The following is a 22959-nucleotide window of genomic DNA, read 5'->3' on the forward strand; positions in this document are numbered from 1 at the left end:
ACTTAACGACTGAGCCACCCAGGTGCCCCTGAAAAAAATGTTTTAAATCACAATGTGGTTTTGGATATTACACCTTCTGTCAGAGGGTCAGGACCTGGAAGTAGGTTAAATCCTGATTAGATGAATCTTTCGTAGCTTCCTGGCAACCTCTTGTCTTTTCCTCCTGCCTTCCATTCCTCTTCCATGTGCTCTAAGAGTATGTGTGATCTGTGTGCTTGTTTGTCAGTATTTCACTTGCCCCACAGGGAACCAAGAGTTGGGAACTTATAGGCCTTGTAATGTGGCAGCAAATTGTTCTGTGGCAAGACGGATTGGGGGTACTCTGACCCTCTATTTCTTTCCTTTAATATATAAATAGCCATGTCTTTTATGAAAATAAATTTGAAGGTAAGCATCATTTACTCATTCAAAAAATACTTATTGAGCACCCCCTATGTTGTATTACGTTGCTGAAATTCGATCTGAATTAGATCATGAGCTCCATGGGAATAAGACCTGTGTTTCAGTTATCTTTTGAACTCTTGGGAATCCACACAGGATCCAACACAAAGCACTGGTTAAATGCCTGTTGAAGTGAATTACAGAAGGGCAGATGTGGGTCCCCAAAGGAGAGCACTTGGTGGATGGCCTTCTGCCTCCCGGGGTACCCGGAAGCAGGAGACTGCACTTCCTGTCATGGTCCCTAACAGCAACAAAAACCATCCCGTGCTTGATCCAAGCTCACGTGCTAACGTGTGCACATTCATGTGTGCAGGTTTACATGAGTTGCCGTGAGGAAAGGGCGGAAGGACAGCAGCTCCGGACCAGGGTACCCAGTTGGAGTCCTGCCCCTGCCATTTAATAAATCACGTGCCGGGGCAGGTTATTTGGTCCCTGTGCCACAGTTACCTCCGCCTGTTGAAGGGGATGCTAACAGTACTGATCTCCAGGCATCGCTGGGAGGATTAAATGAGTCGCTAATAAATGAAGCACCGTGAACCTGGTACAGGTAGATGTGCGCATGTTCATAATCATAAAGTCCGTGAATTGGAAAGTATACCTGATGTAGACATTTAAAAAGAATGGAGTAACAGTAGAAAGTCTTAATTTTATTCACGTACTCCATGGCGGTCCTAAGCGCTCTATTTCGCACACCACTGGCCTGGAGTACCGTAGGGCTGGGGAAGCCAAGTAAATTCCTCCTCCATCTGCTCTGTGGAGCACACCTCACCCTGGAGTGACCAGGATTCATGATCACTTCCTCTCTGTGTCTGCACCCAGGTTCTTCTGCCTCTTGCTCCTCCTGTCATTTAAGAAGTTACATTTTAGCCCTTTTCTTTTTTAAAGAAAGAGGCAGGGATACTTGGGATGGAGTAGGGTCAGGTGCCCAATAGAGGGGGAGACAGGAGATCATGCAGGAGCCGCCAAGCCTGAGCCCCTCTGCCCACCTCTCTGAAGCTCTCAGGGCTAGGCTGCTTCTCCAGCCAGAGCCTTCCCAAAGGGCAGCCCCTTGCAAACTGCATGAAAGACTCCTTATCCCGTAGGGTGTGGGGTTCCCAGCTCCTCTGGCATTGTTGGGAGTGTCCTTTCTGGTCCCTAGGCAGTCAGGGTGACAGGATATTGGGGTGAGGAGGGTGTACCTCTAAAGCTGTGGGAACAAAGGCAGGATCTAGGTTACAGCTGCATCCAGGCCTGGCCCCAGATTCTGTTACTTGCTTTTTAATAAATCATCTTGTGGCTTTGAAAGGACCTCCTTGTGGTGTTTGCAGTAGGACTGTAATTTAGAAAAACATACCGCCATGAAAATCATCTCGATCGTGGTTTCTGCGCATTGATCTCTGTTAGGCACTGTGCCAGATAAAATTCATGTGTTTATATCTTACTCAACCCTCTCAGCCACCCAGAAAAGGAAGAGATAACTAGTGTTAACACAGCTTTTCAGATGAGCTTAAACAGAACCAGTATTCAAACTCGGGCCCTGCCCACAAAGTCTGTGCCCTTTACCACCAGACTCCATGAGTCCATGGCCTCCTCCCAAGCCTGCCCACCTCATGGCAGAGTTGAGAATAAACATTTATGAAAGGACTTTGTAAGGTCCAGTGCCCTATAAATGAGCTCTTACTGTAGCATCATGGAATCCCAGTTGGCAGGAATAAGAGCTAGTGTTACACCGAGTGCTTACTCTACACCAGAGACCTTACACACGTCCTTTTGTTTCGGTCTCATGACTACCTGCAAGCTGGCTAATTTTGCAGATAAGAAGGACACTGGGAATCAGGAAGGGTAGGTACCTTGCAGGGGTGCACAGCTCATGGATGGGACAGTGGGACTTAGAGCCAGGTCTGTTCCTGTCCAGAACTCTGGCCTTAACTTGACCCAGATAATAAACACCTCCCTGAAGCTCGAGGGACCTCAGAAGCCTACTAGAGATAAGGATGCCGAAGTAAAGGGATTTTCCCTAAATCCTAAAACTAGCTGCTAATAGAGCTGGAGCTGAAAGTCCCCAGGGTTGATTTGATTGATGGTAGGATGCAAGCAATAAAAAAAATAAGCAAAAATAAAAAATTCAAACACATGCAGTATCATGGAAGTGCTCTGACACATTTATTCTGCAGTGAATGTTCGTCAATACCTCCTGCCTGCCAGGCGGAGTGAGGGTTCTGTCCACGCAGAGGCAACAAGCCCCGTGCAGCCTGGCCCGCTCTCAGGAGCGGTGCAGATGCAACACAGGGCAGGAGGTCCCAGGGAGCACTTGGGCGAGGGGCCCCCAGTGTCTTTGGTGAGCAGTGGTAGATGCTCCAGGAGAAGGGAAGGGGGGGGACCAGTGAACACTTGAGGACCTGCAAAGGTCAGGGTGTTAAACTGGTACCCTGGGGTGGGGTGAGGACTGTAAAAGCCTTTGAGCAGGAACAGATCAGACTTACCATCTGGAATGTGCATTTTGGCCACAGAACCACAGCTGGGTAGGGGAGGGGGGCAAAGAGGGTGCTTGGGAGCCATTCACAGGCAGTCCAAGTAGAGGAGATGATGGACACAGGGAATACAGTACACTCTGGCAACTTTCAGTGCCTCTGCTTCTCTTTCTAGTACTACAGGATGGAGTTCTGACAGCACCTTATAATATGAGTCTTAATAGGTGGGAACTCTGCATTGTAGCTGTTACTCCCAAGTCTCTGGGATTCACTTAGTATCCCATGGATCAGGGTGCCTGGAAGGCTCAGTCGTTTAAGCGTCCAACTCTTGGTTTCCACTCAGGTTATGATCTCATGGGTGGTAAGATCAAGCCCTGTGTTGAACTTCATGGGTGGTAAAATCAAGCCCTGTGTTGAGCTCCATGCTCAGCCGGGAGCCTGCTTGAAGATTCTCTCCCTCTGCCCCTCCCCCACTAGCATTCTCATTCACTTTCTCTCTCTCAAATAAATAAATAATTTTTTAAAAATAATAATGCCACAAGTCACCAGAATAAGCGCTCACTCACTTTAGGATTTCCATGAGGGCAGTTTGTAGAAGAATTTTTTTTTTCCCAAGATCTACATGAAGATTATTTTCCTAGCCACTGCGGCATTTCCCCTTGACATCCCATACGCCAGTGTCCCAGTGAGCTCACCACGCACATGGACTCGGTGTGTGTGTGTTCGATCCGCTCCACACTGTGTAGGAGGCAGATGGCTTAAAACTACATTTGTACATCATCTTTGCCCTCTTTCCCAGCACACTCCTTGTTCCCCTTTTGGTTGATACAGCTGTGCCGTAATGGGCTGGGTTTATACATAAAGCTCCCTCAACCCTTAGACCAGAGGTGGTGGGCTTTGGCACAGTCATGTTCTGTGCCTGCTCGAGAAGAAAGTCCCCCAAGAAGCAACATGGGCCAGATGCCACCAAAGGAGCCAGGAATGTAATATCTTTAAACCATTGGGGGACATCCTCGGCTGCTGCAAACTTGGGTATACCCAAGAAAGAAACTGGATAGAAATCAAGTGTAGTGGGGCGTCTGGGTGGCTCAGTGGTTTGGGCTGCTGCCTTCGGCTCGGGTCATGATCTCAGGGTCCTGGGATCGAGCCCCACATCGGGCTCTCTGCTCCGCAGGAAGCCTGCTTCTCTCTCTCTCTCTCTCTCTCTCTCTCTCTGCCTGCCTCTCTGCCTACTTGTGATCTCTGTCTGTCAAATAAATAAATAAAATCTTTAAAAAAAAAAAAAAGAAATCAAGTGTGGTTATTTTTTTATTAAAGATTTTATTTATTTATAGAGAGCGCACATGTGCATGTGGGAGGGAGGGGCAGAGGCAGAGAATGAGTGCAAAGCTTGACAAGGGGCTCAGTCCCACAGCCAAGATCTTGACCTGAGCTGAAACCAAGAGTTGGACACCCAACCGACTGAGCCACCCAGGTGCCCCACATGGGATTCTTTTAATCTTGAGAGAATGAGATAACATCTCCTCTTTCCTCTGGAGCCCTAGAAAAATGTACTGGGTCTCAGGGGATCCCACTTTAGGAATGATAGGACTTTGCATTCGCAGGAGTAGATGAACCCTTAGCCCATTTGAAAATCAACCAGACCATCAGTTTTGTAAAGTGTCACCTATTCTGTGAAAACTCCTGTGACTTGAGACCTGTTTCTGCTATAAAATCAGTGACTGACATAAATTGCTTTTTACGCTGTGACACCTTTGTTAGCACCTTCTTGTTACTGCTAAATGTTGGGCTTTGTGGGTTTTTTTTTTTTTTCTCTTTAACCTCTTTTTTTTTCCCCCACAAATACATTTAGGGTGAAGAAGCTGAAGGAGACCTTTGCTTTTATACAGCAGTTAGACAAAAACATGAGCAACCTTCGTACCTGGTTGGCTCGAATCGAGTCCGAGCTTTCTAAGCCCGTCGTCTATGATGTCTGTGACGATCAAGAGATCCAGAAGAGGCTCGCCGAGCAGCAGGTGAGGAAAGAAAGCCTTTTTAAGAGTATAGGTGTCTGTGATATCTGCTAACTGAAACCCGTATGGACTGTGTCTTTCATTTAGCATGTTCACGTTTCATAATATTGATTCATTGTTTTCCAGAGAAAACTGACCACCTGTCCATGTTCTTATACATGGGAGACCATGTGTCGTGTGCCCATCTTCTGCCCCATGCATCCATCTGTTTGTGAAATGCTTTGAATCATATTTGAGATGTAGGTCTTAGTCTTCATGGTGAATAAGGCGTTTTGTATATGTATCTTTTTTTTTTTTAAGATTTTATTTATTTATTTGACAGAGATCACAAGTAGGCAGAGAGAGAGAGAGAGAGAGAGGAAGGGAAGCAGGCTCCCTGCTGAGCAGAGAGTCCGATGTGGGGCTCGATCCCAGGACCCTGAGATCATGACCTGAGCCGAAGGCAGAGGCTTAACCCACTGAGCCACCCAGGCGCCCCTGTATATGTATCTTTTTGACTTGGATCTCTGTTGTGATTTGTGAATATAGTTTTAGAAGGCAATGAATTGAAAGAAAAATAAACTTTCTAACCAAGGAAAGTTTTTATGGAACAACAGATCATTTGATAAGAGCTTCCCCCCCCCCCCCCAAAAAAAAGGAGGTATAAAAAAGAAGATGCTTAGGAAGTCCGTCTTCCAGTCCTCTGTGCCTTTCTTTCATCAGTTACTCACCCTCTGAGCCAACCCTGGAAATTCCACAGCACGAAATCACTGAGTCCTGCCGGTGTTAATCATCACACGAATCTTGTGGGTGCTCATTGATACCACAGACTTACCAAATCCCCCTTCCTGCCCTCCCATCAGCTCACATTCCCAGGTTCATTCTCGTAGGCAGTGCCTGGAGCTTGTCTTTATTTTCAAAATTAAGTTCATAGTAGCCTTTTGGTGGCTTTCTTTCACCGTCGTGGTTTTTTTTTTTTTTTTTTTTTTTTTTAGCCCCAGGAGCAGATTCTGTTTTGACCATATAAGCAATATGGCTGTCTCGGGTTCTCAGATGTGTATCTGGTTTTTTCACGTTACCGCCAAAGCCTTGGTGTTTGCTGTCAGCACCCAGGAAGAGGAACCCACATGTAACAGCTGCTCTTAGAGAAAGACTTGGGGGCTGAACCTTTCACACAGATTCAAGGGCAAAAGGTGATGGTAAATTAATGACAGATTCCCTTGAGTTCAAATCAGTCCTTTTAACAGTAATGCGTGACATCTCCTGCTACGATAAAATAGAGCCAAGTATTTGATATTCCTCTTGACTTAGATCTTTATTCAATCTATTACTATTACTGTTTGTAAACGATGCCTGTTCTCTGACTTTCAAATTAGTAGGATTTAGCAGTGCTATGAAGTAAAAATATGGTTTTGGCACTTAGCCACAAAAATTTAAGTATGTCCTTTCTGTTGAGGTCCTCTCTAATCTGTTTTCACTTTGTGGAGAAATGAATACTGATAGAAGTACCATGTTAATGGACATTGCACAGATTTTAGTGCCCTTCTCAGTGGAGTCCCAGCTGCTGGACATTATCAGCATTATTTGCAATTTTGAGCCACTAAGATCAAGTTCTTGAAGATTCTCTTTACAGATAGGCCTTACAAGTAACAATTTACCCTGAGTGATGAGTTTTTTTCAGGTAAAGAGTATAGAAACTGAGTATATTTTTCCTCTTAAAGAATGCCTGGCTAAATTTGGCAGGGGCCAGTCATGTGTGTTAACATTTTAAAATCTGAGGTGTGCCAGAGCATCATGAAATTGCAGGGAGTGTACTCCCCAGAGGGTACAATTTGGAGCAGTTGCCTACCTTCTGGCCTTGTTTGATCCTGTTTTGAAAGGGTCCATAATTTCAATCTGATTGACTTGAAGCTTCCCTCTTTATTGAAAGCATAATCACTATCATGGGATTCGTATCTCACAGTGATCCAAAACAAATTAAGGAGTTGGCGTTTAGGATTAGCATTACCGTAAAGAAGGTAGATGAATTGGGAGGGTATGTGCTTTGGTGAGTGCTGTGAAATGTGTAAACCTTGTGATTCACAGACCTGTACCCCTGGGGATAAAAATATATGTTTATAAAAAATTAAAAATTAAAAAAAAAAAGAAGGTAGATGAATGAGTTTTCTGTGATTGCTTTAACAAATTATTGCAAATTTAGCAACTTTACCCAAATTTATTCTCTTACTGGAGTTCTAGAGGTTAGAAATCTGACCCCAGACTAAGAAGAAGGTGTCAGGAGGGCTGAGTTTCTTTCTAGCAGCCCTATTGGAGAGTCTGTCTCTTCACCCTTTCTAGCTTTTGGAGGCTGCCCACATGGCTTGGCTCATGGCCCCTTCCTCCATCTGTAGAGCCGGCAACACTGCATCTGTCTGTGCTGTTCCGTCACGGTCCCTTCTCCCTCGGGCTGACTCATCTACCTCCCTCTGCCAATTTTAAGGACCCTTGGGATCACACTGGGCCCACCTGGACACCTGGATAGTCCAAGATGTTAAGAACAGCTGATAGGCTGTTCTGCCAACCCAGAATTAAGGTTGCCAAACATATTCACAGGTTCTGGGGACAAGGGCATGGACATCTTTGGGTGGCCGGTATTGTGCTTATCACAGACAACCTGAGGAAAGTTTCAGTATTTCTATTTAAAAAAAAAATTTTTTTTTAATACCCAAACCAGATCTTAAGGCCTCCGTCAAAACCACAAGAAAACAGAAATGTATCACCAAAAAAATTATGCATGGGCCATTAAAAAAAACAAAAACAAAACCTTACTTGTGTTTCTATTGCTAAATATAGTAAGTCTCATGGTTATTTCCAGAAATAAGACCTATAAGCTTAGAGTAGTGCCTTCTGCAAAATCCCTTAGGCCCCAAAAGTGATTAGGAACCATGCTTCCCAGATCCTCATTGTAATGTTCTTGGGAGCACCCTAAGGAAGAAGTCAGATCTTACCAGAGTCTTTTTTTCTTTCTCTTACGTGGAACTCCTTGGGTAATAAGGACAGTATAACTGTGTGTGTGTGGGGGGGGAATATATCCTCTTTAAAATGCAAAGGAAGTGGTAGCAACCTTTGTAACTCTTTTTTTTTTTTTTTTTTAAGGTTTTATTTATTCATTTGACAGAGATCAGAAGTAAGCAAAGAGGCAGGCAGAGAGAGAGAAGCAGGCTCCCCGCCCTGATGCGGGGCTTGATCCCAGGACCCTGGGATCATGACCTGAGCTGAAGGCAGAGGCTTTAATCCACTGAGCCACCCAGGAGCCCCAACCTTTGTAACTCTTTTAAACCATGAACCACTTGCATTAAGCCTTCCGCATTTCTCTCCCATGGGTGCTATATGGTGACGTTGAGGGAGAGTGCTGTTAGTTAGCCCCCATTCTGTAATTACCAGTAACCCCCTTCCCAGCAGGTGCGCTCAGCTTCGAGCCAGCCTCCTCCTAAACCACTCAGCTCCACTGGCTTGCCAGCCCCAGCCCCTCCCCCAGAGTCTGTCTGGAGCCGCACCCCCCCACCCCCCCACCCACCCCCACCCACCGGTCTGCCGTCAGCCGGCTTGGCTTTCTTTTCCCCCTTTATCTTGTTCTTCTGGTTCCTTTTGTATTCTCCTCCTTCCTGGCTGCATTCTCCACCTCTCCCTTTCTCTGTGGATCCTCCTCCTGGTCATTCCCTCCAGCCCACCCCCAACACCTACTCTGCCCCAGCTCTAGAGCTTTTGTTACCTGCTCAGGAGCAGAAACACAAACAGGAGCAGGTTTTCAGAACCACTGGCAAAAGCCTTTAACACTTTTTTATTTTGTTTCTGAAGTCTCATTCTTCAGATTGCACTAAAACTGTTGTTGAACTCCGATTATTATGTATACCTGCCTCAGTGGGAACTAGTGGTGAGATTGTTTCAGTTTGTAAATGTCACTCACTTAGCCCTTAAATGGTTTGCATTTTTGAATGTGGTTCACTGCTTTATATTTTACAAAGTAACCAATACATACTATAAAAATCAATGGGTCATTCTGCAGTGGTTTGAAAAGTTTGTTTTGGAAATTTTGAAAATTACTGAATTCTTTTAACCAAGATGTTGATGGTCTTTATAAACTTAGCGTAGAGCTCATTTCTTGCTCTCATTCACCCTGTGTATTAATCAGTTCTCAATAGCCATTTTGTTCAATATAAGCTGAACAAATAAGGTAGAGAAACTGCAGTGAGTCTGCTAAAATACGGAGCACTCACGTTTTTCCACAGACTAGCCTTTTTCAGTACTTTTCAGTCAGATCCTACCCAGCCCTACCCAGGTGAGGTCAAGGGTGGTACCATTTTTTAATAAAAATTGTCACTATTACTCATTTCACACCAATGTTAGGATTCCTTATTTATTATTTTAATGAAGTCAAGAGACATTTATCAGTGCCAGTAAATTTAGGATGGTTCATGAGAATTCCGTGGGCTTGAGTTCTGTTTAAACCCAGTAATTAAAGGGGCGTCTAGGGGCTCAGTGGGTTAAGCTCAGGTCATGATCTCAGGGTCCTGGGATCAAGCCCTGCATCAGGCTCTCTGCTCAGCAGGGAGCTTGCTTCCTCCTCTCTCTCTGCCTGCCTCTCTGCCTCCTTGTGATCTCTCTCTCGTCAAAAAATCAATAAAATAAAATAAAATAAAAAATAAACCTAGTAATTACAAAGCTGGTGCTCGCATGGACCCGAGGAAGACTTCTGCCATTAGTCCTGGGCTGCAGAGCTTTAAACAAAATCACCCTATTCATGTCTCATCACAGGACACATAGGGTGACAAACGAAAAGACACATTTGTTTTTTAAAGATTTTATTTATGGGCGCCTGGGTGGCTCAGTGGGTTAAGCCTCTGCCTTCGGCTCAGGTCATGATCTCAGGTTCCTGAGATTGAGTCCCACATCAGGCTCTCTGCTCGGTGGGGAGCCCGCTTCCCCCCATCTCTCTCTGCCTGCCTCTCTGCCTACTTGTGATCTCTGTCTGTCAAATAAATAAATAAAATCTTAAAAATATATATATATTTTTTATTTGACAGTGAGAAAAGTCACAAGTAGGCAGAGAGGCAGGCAGCAAGAGAGTGGGAAACAGAAAAAAACACATTTTTTTAAGTTTATTTTTTAGTAACCTCTACCCCCAACACAGGACTTGAACTCATGGCCCAGAGACCAAAAGTCCTGTTCTCCTTCAACCCAGCCAACCAGGCCCACCTAGAAAACACATTTTCTTACCATAACTTTGTGCTGCTTTCTTTTAATCAGTTAGGATCCTGAAAATGTGGTTTGAGTATTAACATTTTCTTTTTCATATCCACCTGGACAGAGAATGATCAAATTGTACATTTATCAGAAGAAAAGTAAGAAAATATTAGCAGTAATTTCTAGAATTATTAAATATTGAGGTGACCCGGCATGAACTTTATGTTGCCTTTCTGTAGACAGTAGGTTAACAGTGGCTTATTTCGCTTTGTCTTTGTTATTTCTTCATAATGTAATTTAAAAGGAAACTAAGATTAGTGGCGTGCTCTGTTGTCACTTATCACAGAATTTAGATATCTGGAGAAATCTAATGCCAGAATCCAAAACAAAGAGGCTCCTCGTCTCCCTTCTTCAGCCCTCCCATGATGTGCAGAAGATACAGTCTCTAGGCGATGCCTGAAAATGCTGTGTTTATTGTTTAACAAGTTTCTCATTTTTCCCCATAACTGTGCATTGCCTCCTCATGAATGCTCTTTTTCCTGAATCCGAGAACAGCACCGTCACCTTCACAGGATAAGACTCCAGAGGGACTTGGACCCCATCCTTTGGGATAGTGGGGTCTCTACTTCCAAACTCTTCCCTTGGGCCTGTGGAGCCTGAGGATGGGCATGATTTGGGGGGTGTGTGAGGATGGCACAAAGGGGAGTTCAGGGACCCGTAAAAGGTTAAGAGTTCTCCTGAAGTTCTAGGTCCTACTAAAGAGACTCCCAAGGAGGACCTCCCCGGAACCGTGTCTGAGGGAGGGGCCCTTCGTTCAGGTGGCATGCAGTGGATCCCATGCCTACCCGAATCGGTGGGGGAAGTGGGCTCTCAGGAGAGGGTATTCCTGCTTTCCCACCCCCCTCTAGTCGTTGAGCAAATAAATCCCAGTTGTTGCCAGTGTGTAGGCTTTGTATCGGGTGCTACAGGACAAGGGTTGCACAGAGATGAGAAAGACACGGTCCTTGTTGCTGATCCCAAGGTGGACATGCACCTGGGTTGGAGCTAGGGTGGGAGGAGTAGAGATCTTCCCATCCCACCGTCATCACCCCCACCCCTGCCTCAAGGTGCTCCTTACTCTGTCCCGTAGGACCTGCAGCGAGACATAGAACAACACAGCGCAGGCGTAGAGTCCGTCTTTAACATCTGTGACGTCCTACTGCATGACTCCGATGCCTGTGCTAATGAGACCGAGTGTGACTCCATCCAGCAGACCACCAGAAGCTTGGACAGACGCTGGAGGAACATCTGCGCCATGTCAATGGAACGGCGAATGAAGTAAGAACCGGGCTGGCCCTGACATACGAAACACGGTCAGCCGAACCCAGCTCCCCCCCTCATCTCAACAGCAGTGTTCTGTTGGCTTCACGTCCAGCGTGAAGAGAAGGCTCAGTAGGTGTGCCCATGCTCATGTAGTGAATTATTCAGAAAAAATAGCATCAGGGTGATGGCTTTCCCCAGCATTCCTGTGTCTTAAGGTGTAACCATGGCTGGCCACTGTGCATCTGTGTCCCCAGCTAGAAAGCAGTGGAGGGAAGCCCTGTCTCCTGCTGTTGGACCTCTGTGAGGCAGGAGCTTTGAGGGGCAGTCCCAGGAGGAAGGTGTCCTGACCAAGAGGAGGATGTTCCCAGTTATCTCATAAAAGAGGGATAGCAGGGTCTCTCCCCCTACATGGTGCCAGTGCAAGGGGTATTGGGAATGCGACCGGTAATGGGAAGAAAAAAAGAGGAAAGCTCACGGTTGAAATGGATGGCTTTATTGAGATGCTTTCCTCCTGTCAGAATCGAGGAGACGTGGCGACTATGGCAGAAATTTCTAGATGATTACTCCCGCTTTGAGGACTGGCTCAAGTCCGCTGAGAGGACAGCAGCCTACCCGAATTCCTCAGAGGTGTTGTACACAAATGCTAAAGAAGAGCTGAAGAGGTTTGAGGTAAAGCCCCAAGCCCCTCCCACCCCGTGCTCCTGAGAACCAAGCCTGTTGTGTCCTGGGCAGCCCAGACCACCATCCCACCAGCTGCTGACAAGACGGCTTTGCCACACAAGGCCAATCCATGCCATGCGACATGCGGGGACCTCGAGAGCCTGTCCTTTAGCACCCACACAGGGGCAAGGGGCTCTCTGTAGCCGTTTCAGCCCGGGGATTAACCTCTAGGGTAGGCCGTCTGGGGCGGGGGTGTGCTGGCCTTGGCCCTGACACCATATCCATGTGCGCAGGCCTTCCAGCGGCAGATCCACGAGAGGCTCACGCAGCTGGAGCTCATCAACAAGCAGTACCGGCGGCTGGCCCGGGAGAACCGCACTGACACGGCCAGCAGGCTGAAGCAGATGGTGCACGAGGGCAACCAGCGCTGGGACAACCTCCAGAAGCGGGTCACGGCCATCCTGCGGAGACTCAGAGTAACCTTCCCTACGTTACCCGCCTCGTTTGTAGGCTGTCAGGGAGAAGTGACAGGCATGATCGGGCTTGTAGCAGAGCAGGGAGTAGATTGTAGTTCAGGCCTGAGGTGTCATTCTTGAAACCGGCTTTCTCCGTGGTTTAAGCCAAAGCTGCCAGCATTCATGTGTGGGTTTTTTTTAGTTTTTTGTTTGTTTGTTCGTTTAAGAGGTTATTTGCCTAAGACAAGGCTTCTGAGGCAGGGCCTGTGTATTTGATCTGTAGAACCAAGCACATCTTTTTCCATAAACCCTAGAGGTTTGCATGCTGGCTCACAGATGACCTGAAGGGTCTGGGCTGCTGGACTTCACAAGTTCAGGCCCAGAGTTGTCTTAGCCTGGAAAGAGGCCCGCCTTGCCCATCTGTCCATTTTTTTATGTACTGCTGGTTCTTGCACAATAAAAGATGTAGCCAAAGCCCCCTCTGCATTGTGGAGCTAGGGGACAGCAATTACCCCCCAAATTCCAGAGCACATTGACCTGACCTCAAAGGCTGGGGTTGATATATATATATATATGTATATATATATACATATATATATAAATATTAAAAAAAAATATTGATATCAATATAAATTTATATTTTTTTTTTTTTTTACAGAGATCACAAGTAGTCAGACAAGCAGGCAAAGAGGGGGAAGCAGGCTCCCTGCTGAGCAGAGAGCCCAATTCGGGGCTTGATCCCAGGACCCTGAGATCATGACCCGAGCCGAAGGCAGAGGCTCAACCACTGAGCCGCCCAGGTGCCCCTGGGGTTGATTTTTGAATGTAAACATTCATCAAAGATTTGTGTACTTTGGGAGACATGGTACTTCAGCCTTCATGAGTCTAGGTGTAAACTGGCAGGATCTGTGTGGTTTTGGCAGCAGGAAGTCTTTTTTTTTTTTTTTTTTTTTTAAAGCAGGAAGTCATTTTAATCCCCACTTGTGTTCTCAGGGCAGAACACTCTTGAAATCATTCTAAGATGAGGAGAATCTGGGCTTTTTATTTTTAAGCTCATCAGGAAGAAATGGGCTAGCTTTTCAGACAGTTTCCATGCATTAATTTCCTTATCTCCTGATTTGACTGTGACCAGTGTAAACCTTCATTTGGCACCGAATGCTGCGTTGTCTGAGAATCAGCTGCCGATCTATGAGGTAGTAACCTAAGAGCCTTCCCTAATTGAAGGCGATAAATCTGGGTCTTCTTTCTCTGAGGGAACACGTTCAGGACTACCTCAATGAAGACATGTGGACCATTAGGCCAGGCTTATCCCTGAGATCAGTACTTTTCCATCTTGAAGCTACTATTTCAAGCAATAGCTTCCACAGAAGGTTTATGAGGTAAAGGCCAGGGGTCTGGCCTGGATGTTGAGGGTGTTCCTCAAAGGGTAAGTTGGGGAAATCACTGACTTAGAAAATTACAGGATTTCAAATGCTAAAAGGACCTTCGATGTCATAGTCAACATTCCCATACCTTAATTTGCCAGTGAAGACACAAAGACTCAGAGATGTTGAGAGGCTTGTTTATTATCACACAGCCAGGACCAGAGCCCAGGCTCCTGACCCCACACTGGCCCCCTGATGCCCTATGGACCCCCGGGATACACTTTCCTCTTGCCCAAAATCAACCTTGCTGTCTACCCGAACTCTCTAATGCCCTCAGACCAAACATGTTATTTCTCCCCCTTTCATAGCATTTCACCAACCAAAGGGAGGAATTCGAGGGGACCCGGGAGAGCATTCTGGTGTGGCTCACAGAGATGGACCTGCAGCTGACCAATGTGGAGCACTTCTCAGAGAGCGACGCCGACGACAAGATGCGCCAACTGAACGTAAGGCCTACTTCGTCAGCCCCTTGCATAAGAGTGCACCTTCGCAGGGGAGAGCTGGCCAAGGACGAGTGTCACCTGACACCCTGAGAGCAGATTCCAACACTGAGAGAGCCTCCAGGCTGCACGCACCCGTATCCTGCAGGGTCATCGTGAGTGAGGATGCCATTCCTTACAGACAGGGGTCATTGGACAAGGCTCCTCATTCTTTGTAGTTTACAATCATTCATGGGGAGAACGCGCTGCAGGTTCCAAACAGAACTGCATAAGATGCCCTTTCCCCAGCTGTCTTGAGTCTGAGTGCAGCATGTTGGGGGCAGGGGATGGCGGCAGGAGGGGGGATCCGTATCAAGAGTGGGGCCAAGAGCCGATCTAGTCCGCTCTCCCAGATAATCTGCATTTCACTTTCATTTCACTGTGATTCCCTCCTTGGGTTTTAAAAGTGATTGCAAAATAGAAATGTGCCTTCCCTCATGCAGTGGCACCAGTGATCATGTCAGAAATTTTGTTTCCACCAAGCGTCAGCAAGACCCGGTTTCCTCCCTCACACCCAGTAGCAGTCAATGTCTATCCTTGCCCAACTTTTAGAATTATTTTATTTATTTATTTATTTATTTATTAAGATTTTATTTATTTACTTATTTGTCAGAGAGAGAGGGAACACAAGCAGGCAGAGAGGCAGGCAGAGAGAGAGGGAGAAGTAGGGTCCCCGCTGAGCAAGGAGCCTGATGTGGGGCTCAATCCCAGGGATCCCTGGGATCATGACCTGAGGCAAAAGCAGTGGCTTAACCGCTGAGCCACCCAGGCGTCCCTCGAATTATTTTAATTGGGAAAGTCAGTTCCCAGAAGGGGTGGGAGGGAATCACATATTATTGTTCTAAATTATTCGACCTTTATTGTCTCCTTGTTAAAAATCAACCAAGCTAGAGTCCTGGGTGCCAGGGACAAGGCAGTGGGGACGCGGCGATGCTGCTTCTGCAGCCCGGGTAGAAGCAGCAGACCCTGGATCCTCAGGGCAGCTTACCTCCTTTGAAATCCTTTCTTTCTCCTCTTCCGAATAGGGTTTCCAGCAGGAGATTACATTGAACACCAACAAGATCGACCAGCTCATTGTGTTCGGGGAGCAGCTGATTCAGAAGAGCGAGCCGCTGGACGCCGTGCTGATCGAGGACGAGCTGGAGGAGCTGCACCGCTACTGCCAGGAAGTCTTCGGCCGCGTCTCCCGCTTCCACCGCAGGCTCACCTCGCACGCCCCGGTAAGGGGAGCGCCACCCTCGCCCACCCGGCCTCCCGGCGCCTCACACTTGACCCCTGACTGAATGTTTAAGGAACTGGGAAATCTATGGAACGGTCCACTATGATGTATCTTACGGTAAAAGGTCAGGGGGAGGAGCACCTATTGGTTTATTTAGCTGTTCCTACTGTGGAGTCACGCTTACTTGGAGGCTCCCGTTACCCCGTGGAGGGGGCAGCACTTCGAGAGTTCGTGTTCCTCTGACCTTTTCCGCCTGTTCCTCAGTGCAGGGCTTGCCTGACGTGTCTGTATCCCAAGGTGCGGTGATACTTGTTCTGGTTTTGCTTATGGTAGTAACTTGGTAATGTGTTGCCTGTTCCTCTTAATGTCTGGGAACTTGTAATATTTGTGCCTTTCTGGTGCTTTCTTCTCACCTCTGAAATGATAAAAGCACCCGGTTTCCAAAGCAGCTACGAAGTTTCCCTTGACAGAAGGGCCTTTTGGGAAGTTTAGGTAGAGTTCTGGCTGTCATTCAGTGTTCATTGCCCTTGGGTGCCAGATGCTTTCGTGGTGACCATATTGACCAAGACGACTGGCCACTTTTTCCTTCTTTGCGTCCCCAGCTGGCTAACTTGATTAACTTCATCAGACCTAGCCTTAAAAATCACAGTACAATTCCCTTGTGTCTTTTTTTTAAGATTTTATTTATTTACTTGAGAGAGAGAGTGCACGAGATCATGAATGGGGTGAGGGACAGAGGGAGAAGCAGACTTCCTGCGTGGGGCTCAATCTCAGGACCAGAGATCATGACCTGAGCCGAAGGCAGATGCTTCACCAGCTGAGCCACCCAGGAGCCCTGAATCCCCTCATTTCTTAACATAGCGGTTTATAGTCCCTTACAAAATAGGGAGAATAGGTTCTATATCCTGAACAATAAGATTAAAGATAGGAATGGCCTTTAGATTTTTTTTTTTTTTTTTAATTTAAACTTTCTGATTGTTGGAGTAAACCTGCCATTAGCCACCAATGAAACTTTGGCCACCATCTCTTACTTTCTAGCTAAAGTCGTTTGACGTAGATCACCAAATTTCAGATTTTTCCTAGGAAAGATACAGATTCTAGGCCCCACACTGGAGAGTCTAATTTATAATAACCACAGACAGGCCCTGGGAACCCAATTCTCTTTGAAAGCTGCCTCAGAAATGCTGATGGTGGCCATTCTCAGGCACTGCCAGACAGGCCCCTGGCACTCCTCGCCCCCACAGCAGTTGTAATCTGGTTCATTCTGAAAATGGGACATCCCTGCTTCAGGGCTTGGAAGAAGAAAAAGAGGCCTCGGAGAATGAAACAGACATGGAGGACCCCAGAGAGATCCAGGCCGACTCCTGGCGTAAAAGGAGAGCAAGCGAGGAGCCCTCCTCTCCTCAGTCCCTTTGTCATCTGGTGCCCCCGGCGCCGGGACCCGAGCGGTCTGGCTGCGAGACCCCTGTCAGCGTGGACTCCATCCCTCTGGAGTGGGATCACACGGGGGACGTTGGGGGCTCCTCGTCTCACGAAGATGACGAGGAAGGCCCGTACTACAGCGCACTGTCAGGTAACGGCCCGCGTCTGCAGAGCCCTTGACATTGGCCCGCTCGGTTATGTTCTTAGCACCTTCGCAACACGGCCAGCTCTGGGCGGCCCTGAGTTCAGCTCTGTGGCTTCTTGTGTTGTGTCCTGCCCACTTTAACTTACGTGAGAGTCACTCAGTCTTATCGCAGATGGAGTGAAAGGCAAAAAGAAATGAAATTCACCTTGGGACATGAAGGTTGTTGCCTAATGGCTCTCATCTGTGAGCTCTGCAGTTGAGTGATCAGTAGATCGTCTGCATCGTCTCTCTGGACTTCACCACTCCCGCTGCTGCTTCAGATAGTCAGGAGTTGGCTGGGAAAAACAAAACCCTTTGGCTTTTTAAACCTTTTTAATAAAATAGATACAGGGTAGTTACTTTTCTTCTCCCAGCTGACAATGTGTCGACTGTTTTAATACTTGGGCATTCATCTCCAGACGCCTGCAGTGAGGAAAATGACATTATTCTTTTTCAGATGTAGAAATCCCCGAAAATCCTGAGGCATATCTTAAAATGACCACAAAAACTTTGAAAGCGTCTTCTGGTAGGCCCCTGCCCGTGCATGTGTCTCAACATGGCAGCGTCCTGTGGCGCACACTGCATCCTAAGCCTCGCTCCCATGTCATGTCTGACCTCTGCCTTCTGTGGACACCATGCACCCGGTCCTTGTGTCATGGTGTATTTGCACTGCCGTACTCACACATGCCTGCGTGCTCCTAAGAAACCCCGCCCACTCAAGAGCAGTCTCCACGCCATCCCTCTCCTCCCCCTCAGGCCTGTGCAGAAGGGAATTTTTCACAGTGCCTTTTAGAGTTTTTATCCCCACCCCCACCCCACCCGAAATCTAACTGAAGTTCTTTGGCACAGCCCAAGCTTTCTTCATGGTGGTTTGAAACTACTTTCTCCCTTGCTTATGGTGTTTCCTGGGAAGAGGATGGGTGGGTAGGGTTAAAGGTACTATTGCATTTGCCGCAGGAGAAGAAACCTTCCTTTCCTTGACTTGCAGCTCTAACCTTTGTTCCCTGCCCCATCCCCCCATGTAGCGGTAGGGTAGAGCCGCGAACGCCCTCTTGGTCCCCAAGTCCATCCTGATGTTCACTCTCCCCCAACATCTGAGAGGCCTTCAGTCCTCCTGGCCTCCGGCCCCAGCCTTGCTGCCAGTGTCCCCACCCCTACATGCCCCGGCTCCAAAACACCACTCATCCTGCAAAAAAAAAATCATACGTTTGTTGTGCTCCATTGTGAACCCATCTAGTGAAGGCGCAATGCTGTTCAGTTGCATGACTCTCATTTCATTCCCTTCTGGGACATACTGACATTTTGCAAACATGCATGCTTTGCAAGGAAAGCTGCAGAACTCATACTATAACCTGATGTCATGTTACCCATGACCTTTTTTGTGTAACTAAATACGAACCCTTTGGTTGGAGAGAACGGACGGTCACTTGCTCTGCTTTGTTTCAGGTAAATCCATTCCTGAGGACCACTCATGGCATGTTCCTGACAGCCCTTCCTGCCCCAAGCTTCGCTACAAACAGATGGGAGGTGATAGGAATGTTCAGACCATCCCCTCAGATTCCAGCACTCCTTACAAGCCAGCCTATGTAAGCGTTCACTCCACTGAGACTGTAACCCAAGCGCATGAGTAATAATTGAGATTTTAAGAGAGCGTGGGATATTGGCGTGTGCTGCACGTGCTCGCTTTCCAGCTGTTTTTCCCATGGTGTATCTAGATACCAGAGATACTGGTGTATCCCAGTATCTCTGCTGGGCTGTCTGTACATCTTGAGAACCTGGCAAGACAGACTGGAGTTCTAGAGTGGCTTCTGGCCAAGAACCATTGTTGTGTACATTGACATGATGGGGCGGTGGTTATTACTGTTGAGCCAGTCATCCGTGTGAGCAGTGGGGAACCAAAGTGCTGGCTTTCCTGAGCTGCCCCTGAGCTCCCAGACCATGTTCTAGTTCCCTTTCAGCTGCGCAACCCATTCAGAACATTGTGACGTCATAATCAGGAAGATTTGACCCTGTGCCATGGTAGACATGAAGTTTGAATCCTAACGCTACCATAAACTACCCTGGGGCCATAGCCCTTTGCCGTGCCTCTGCAAGCCTTCCTCACCTGAGGACAAACCTATTTTACATAATTGTTGTTAGGATTGATGTGTACGAAGATATAAAGAAGGCCTTGACAGGTGGTCCCTGCTACTGTACTCCCACTGCTACCACACATGGTTTGTTGTTGTTGTTTATACCCATGACTGCTCTTCCTCACTGTGTTTTCCTCCGGCAACATGAGTCCTTGGCGTGCTCTGGCGACGCAGCTGTCGGGGGCAGCCAGCCTCAGATTTAGTAGTGTTGGCTCCAGATCATCCCCATTACCGAGAGTTAGTGACAGGCGAGTTGAAATTAAAGTGCCTGTGTGCACTTTTAATAATCACCTCGTAGACAAACCAGAGCCGTATGAGCATCTCTGGGTAGGTCCTCAAAGTGCCCTCTGAGTCTAAGAGTGAATATTAGAGAAGATTCTGCCTGTGTACAGTCAGACTCAAGTCACTGGCTAGCGGGCCTTCATGCCCAGTTCAACCACTCCTCTTCATGCTTAGCAAGCAGTTGTCAGTTCTAATCTGTCTCTTTGGGGTGTGGAATAAGACCCGACAGCCCCGGGGGCAGAGGGACCCCAGCACCTCACCTCGGTTTCACATGTAGGGCCACCAGGTTGGACCCCTCCCAGTGATTAAGTTTGTGTTCCCCACCTGCAAGTTGCAAAAGTTCCACCCTTTCCTTTGTGTCTGAAACCAGGCATGTCACCAGAAATTTGCAGGGTTCTTTTCTTTTCCCCCCACATTCCACACAAGTAGGCTGAATGGACACAAACCAAAGAAAGCGTGGCTTTTCCAAAAAGGATACATTTATTTTTGGAAAGGCCTGTGATAAAAATAGCCCAATGAACACTGCACTAATAGAAGAGTATGTTCAGTGAAAGGTAAATGCTTGGTAATGAATGGCCCCCGGAGGCAGATCTGTCCTCTGTATGTCTACAGTTCCAGGTGATAATCTGCCAGGCGGCTCTGCAGAGTGACTGGGAGGGAGGACTGAATTTTGCAAAACACTGTGCAGATGCGCAAGGAAGCACACAGTAACAGCCCAGCAGATCAGCAGTGGTTTCTAACTTCTTTTTTGCACGATTCATTTGAGGAGTGCTAGGAAACCCTGAATTAGGCCATTTTATTTCCATCCCTGACATGTCATCTGCTTCCCCACCATCTCAGCCTTTACTTCTGTCATTAGTCCTTATAAATGCTTATAAATGCCCCCAATATGCTACAGAAGCCCCTATTTGATTTGGAGCAAATATTTGAAGCAAATGACCCTTCGAAGGAAAGAGGTCCCGTATCTTCGTTTCCTTCCTGTTGCTGTGAACTGAGATACTCTTCACACAGCCTCTGAAATGTTACAGATGGTGACGTGGAAATTGCCTCATTCCAGGTAAAGCTGCTGTTATCCCCGGGCACTGATGATGGCAAAGAAGGCTCCAGAGTCTTGAATGGCAGCTCGCGGCAGGAAGACGAAGGCCTGGCCGCTCTCGGCGTACAGCAGTCAGGTACACTTAAGTTAGGCAGTTGTCAGGACAGGTGAAGTCTGTATTTTGGGTTATCTGAGCATTTACTTTAAGTCCGTGCTCAACAGAACGTTATTTGGGAATTGAACAGTTAGGGGCACCTGGGTGGCTCAGTCAGGTAAGTGTCAGACTCTTGGTTTCATTGAGCTCAGGGTCGTGAAATGGAGCCCTGTGTGGGCCCTGCATTGAGTGTGGAGCCTGATTCAGAGTCTCTCTCTCCCTCTGCCCCTCCCCCCCTTAATCTGCCCCAAACAGCTGAACTTAGCCTGTGCCAGCCAGTGTTATCTGAGAACTAGCTGATTTGTGGGGCATCTGGCTGGTTCAGTTGGTAAAGCATGCAACTTCTTAAGATCTTGGGATTATAAATTTGAGCCCCTTTGTTTGGTGTAGAGATTACTTCAAAACAAAAAAAGAATTTGGGGGAGCGCCTGGGTGACTCAGTGGGTTAAAGCCTCTTCCTTCGGCTCAGGTCATGGCCCCGGGGTCCTGGGATCGAGCCCCACATCAGGCTCTCTGCTCCAGGGGGAGGCTACCTCTCTGCCTACTGTGATCTCTCTCAAATAAATAAATAAAATCTTAAGAAAAAAAAAATTTTTTTTTTTAATTTTTTTAAAGCAAGAACAGAATCAGCTGACTTGTATTTATGAACAAATTCCTAAGCTGTTTACTTGCAAAGTTATCCTTTAATATTGACAGAAGGAGCCTGGTGGGATGAAGTACGTGTTTAATGACATCACTCGTATGTAAAGATCAGACATGAAGATGACAACCACAGAGTTGTCAGGTTTCTCCTTGTGAGACAGGCTCGGTGATTAGAAAAGTAATTACTCAACTAAACCAAAAGTCAGACCAGTGGCATTGACTTGATCATACATGGACCAAAGAAGAAAGGGCCCTAAAAACAGCATAAACTAAAATGCCAGACTTGGGCCTGCAGTGCACGTTGGCAACACTTTTGGGTCCCCTGCCCCACTTTCCACCCCATTCTGGCCTTTGTGGGCAGGTCCTGGCACAGGCCTTGAGCCAGAGTGAGGGAAGTGGGTTCTTTGCACTCCAGCCTCCAACAAGGTGAATCCCCTACAGGTTTTCTCACCCTGACCCTGAACTCATTGGAGGCAGAGAAATCTGTAGGTGCTACTGCTGCTTTTCAGGTGTGACTTTCTATTCCAGGTGCCTTTGACAGGTGGGAGCTGATTCAAGCCCAAGAACTTCGCAATCAACTCAGAATAAAACAAAACTTGCAACAGGTGAACTCTGAGATCCGCGACGTCACCACTTGGCTGAAAGAAACGGAGGCAGAGCTAGAAATGTTAAAGAGGGCGCAGCCGCCCTTGGATATCCGGGAAATGGAGCTCCGAGTGAAGCGGCTCAAGGTGAGGGGGGGCTGCGGAGGGAAGAGGGATTAGAATGTGCGTGCGGACGCATGCCGCGCAGCACCGGCAGGTCCCGTCTGGCAGTGGCATGGGTGGCGAGCTGCAGACAGCTTTGGTAGCATTCAGTCTGTCCCATTGCACTTCTATCACTGGTAAGGACACCAAGGTAGATTTCTGTTTCTGGAAGAGCATCTGCACATGATCCCAAAGCTCAGATCCCCTGTGCTGGAAACATCTGACTGCAGAGACACCACTAGACTCTTGGGGAGACATTAGCGGTCACTGCCGGGCAGCTTAAAAACACCCTTCCACGCTGTGCTGTCCAGGCCGGATAGAGTGTTGAGGATGGGGAGGAGGACCAGCTCACCTGCTGATGAACTCTGTGGCCTGATGTGGTATTCTGTTATACGGAACTTGTCACCCGCCTGGTCAGGCGTCACCCACCAGAACTAGCCAGCGAGCAGGGAGAGGGGCTGGTGGAGTCCTGTACCTGGGGGTACCCTGAGCATGAGTCTGAGCTCCTAAGATGCCCCAGGGCAGTATCCAGGCAACTTCACAGTGGTACTCTTACTTTGCTTTGTGCATTACTATATCTGGGATTACTGTTCATCCCAAGGAATACCACTTCTGTGATGTCTAGAGGCCCGTGCGGGATAACTCTGCGTACTTCATCTGGAAGACTTTCAGTCTGGTCCAGAAATAAGCCAACCAGGGCTCAGGGGGGTCTATTCC

The 22959-nt window shown here is 47.5% G+C and overlaps 1 protein-coding gene across 15 annotated transcripts in view; it reads left to right on the forward strand.

Moving 5' to 3' along the window:
• The window catches only part of SYNE2 (spectrin repeat containing nuclear envelope protein 2), a 331267-nt gene that overhangs the window by 302934 nt on the left and 5374 nt on the right, over positions 1-22959 (forward strand). For 8 of the 15 annotated variants that reach the window (XM_059373365.1, XM_059373360.1, XM_059373361.1 and 5 more), the window contains 12 exons: positions 4744-4906; positions 11235-11422; positions 11926-12076; positions 12361-12543; positions 13644-13715; positions 14255-14392; positions 15451-15645; positions 16935-17217; positions 17708-17776; positions 18697-18836; positions 20722-20836; positions 22025-22227. In XM_059373365.1, coding sequence (XP_059229348.1) covers positions 4744-4906; positions 11235-11422; positions 11926-12076; positions 12361-12543; positions 13644-13715; positions 14255-14392; positions 15451-15645; positions 16935-17217; positions 17708-17776; positions 18697-18836; positions 20722-20836; positions 22025-22227 — 1900 coding nt within the window. Of the gene's footprint in view, positions 1-4743; positions 4907-11234; positions 11423-11925; positions 12077-12360; positions 12544-13643; positions 13716-14254; positions 14393-15450; positions 15646-16934; positions 17218-17707; positions 17777-18696; positions 18837-20721; positions 20837-22024; positions 22228-22959 lie in introns of those variants that run through there. The other 7 variants (XM_059373358.1, XM_059373359.1, XM_059373369.1 and 4 more) reach the window with 4 other exon arrangements.

Source organism: Mustela nigripes, chromosome 13, assembly GCF_022355385.1.
Source record: "Mustela nigripes isolate SB6536 chromosome 13, MUSNIG.SB6536, whole genome shotgun sequence".
NCBI lineage: Eukaryota > Metazoa > Chordata > Mammalia > Carnivora > Mustelidae > Mustela > Mustela nigripes.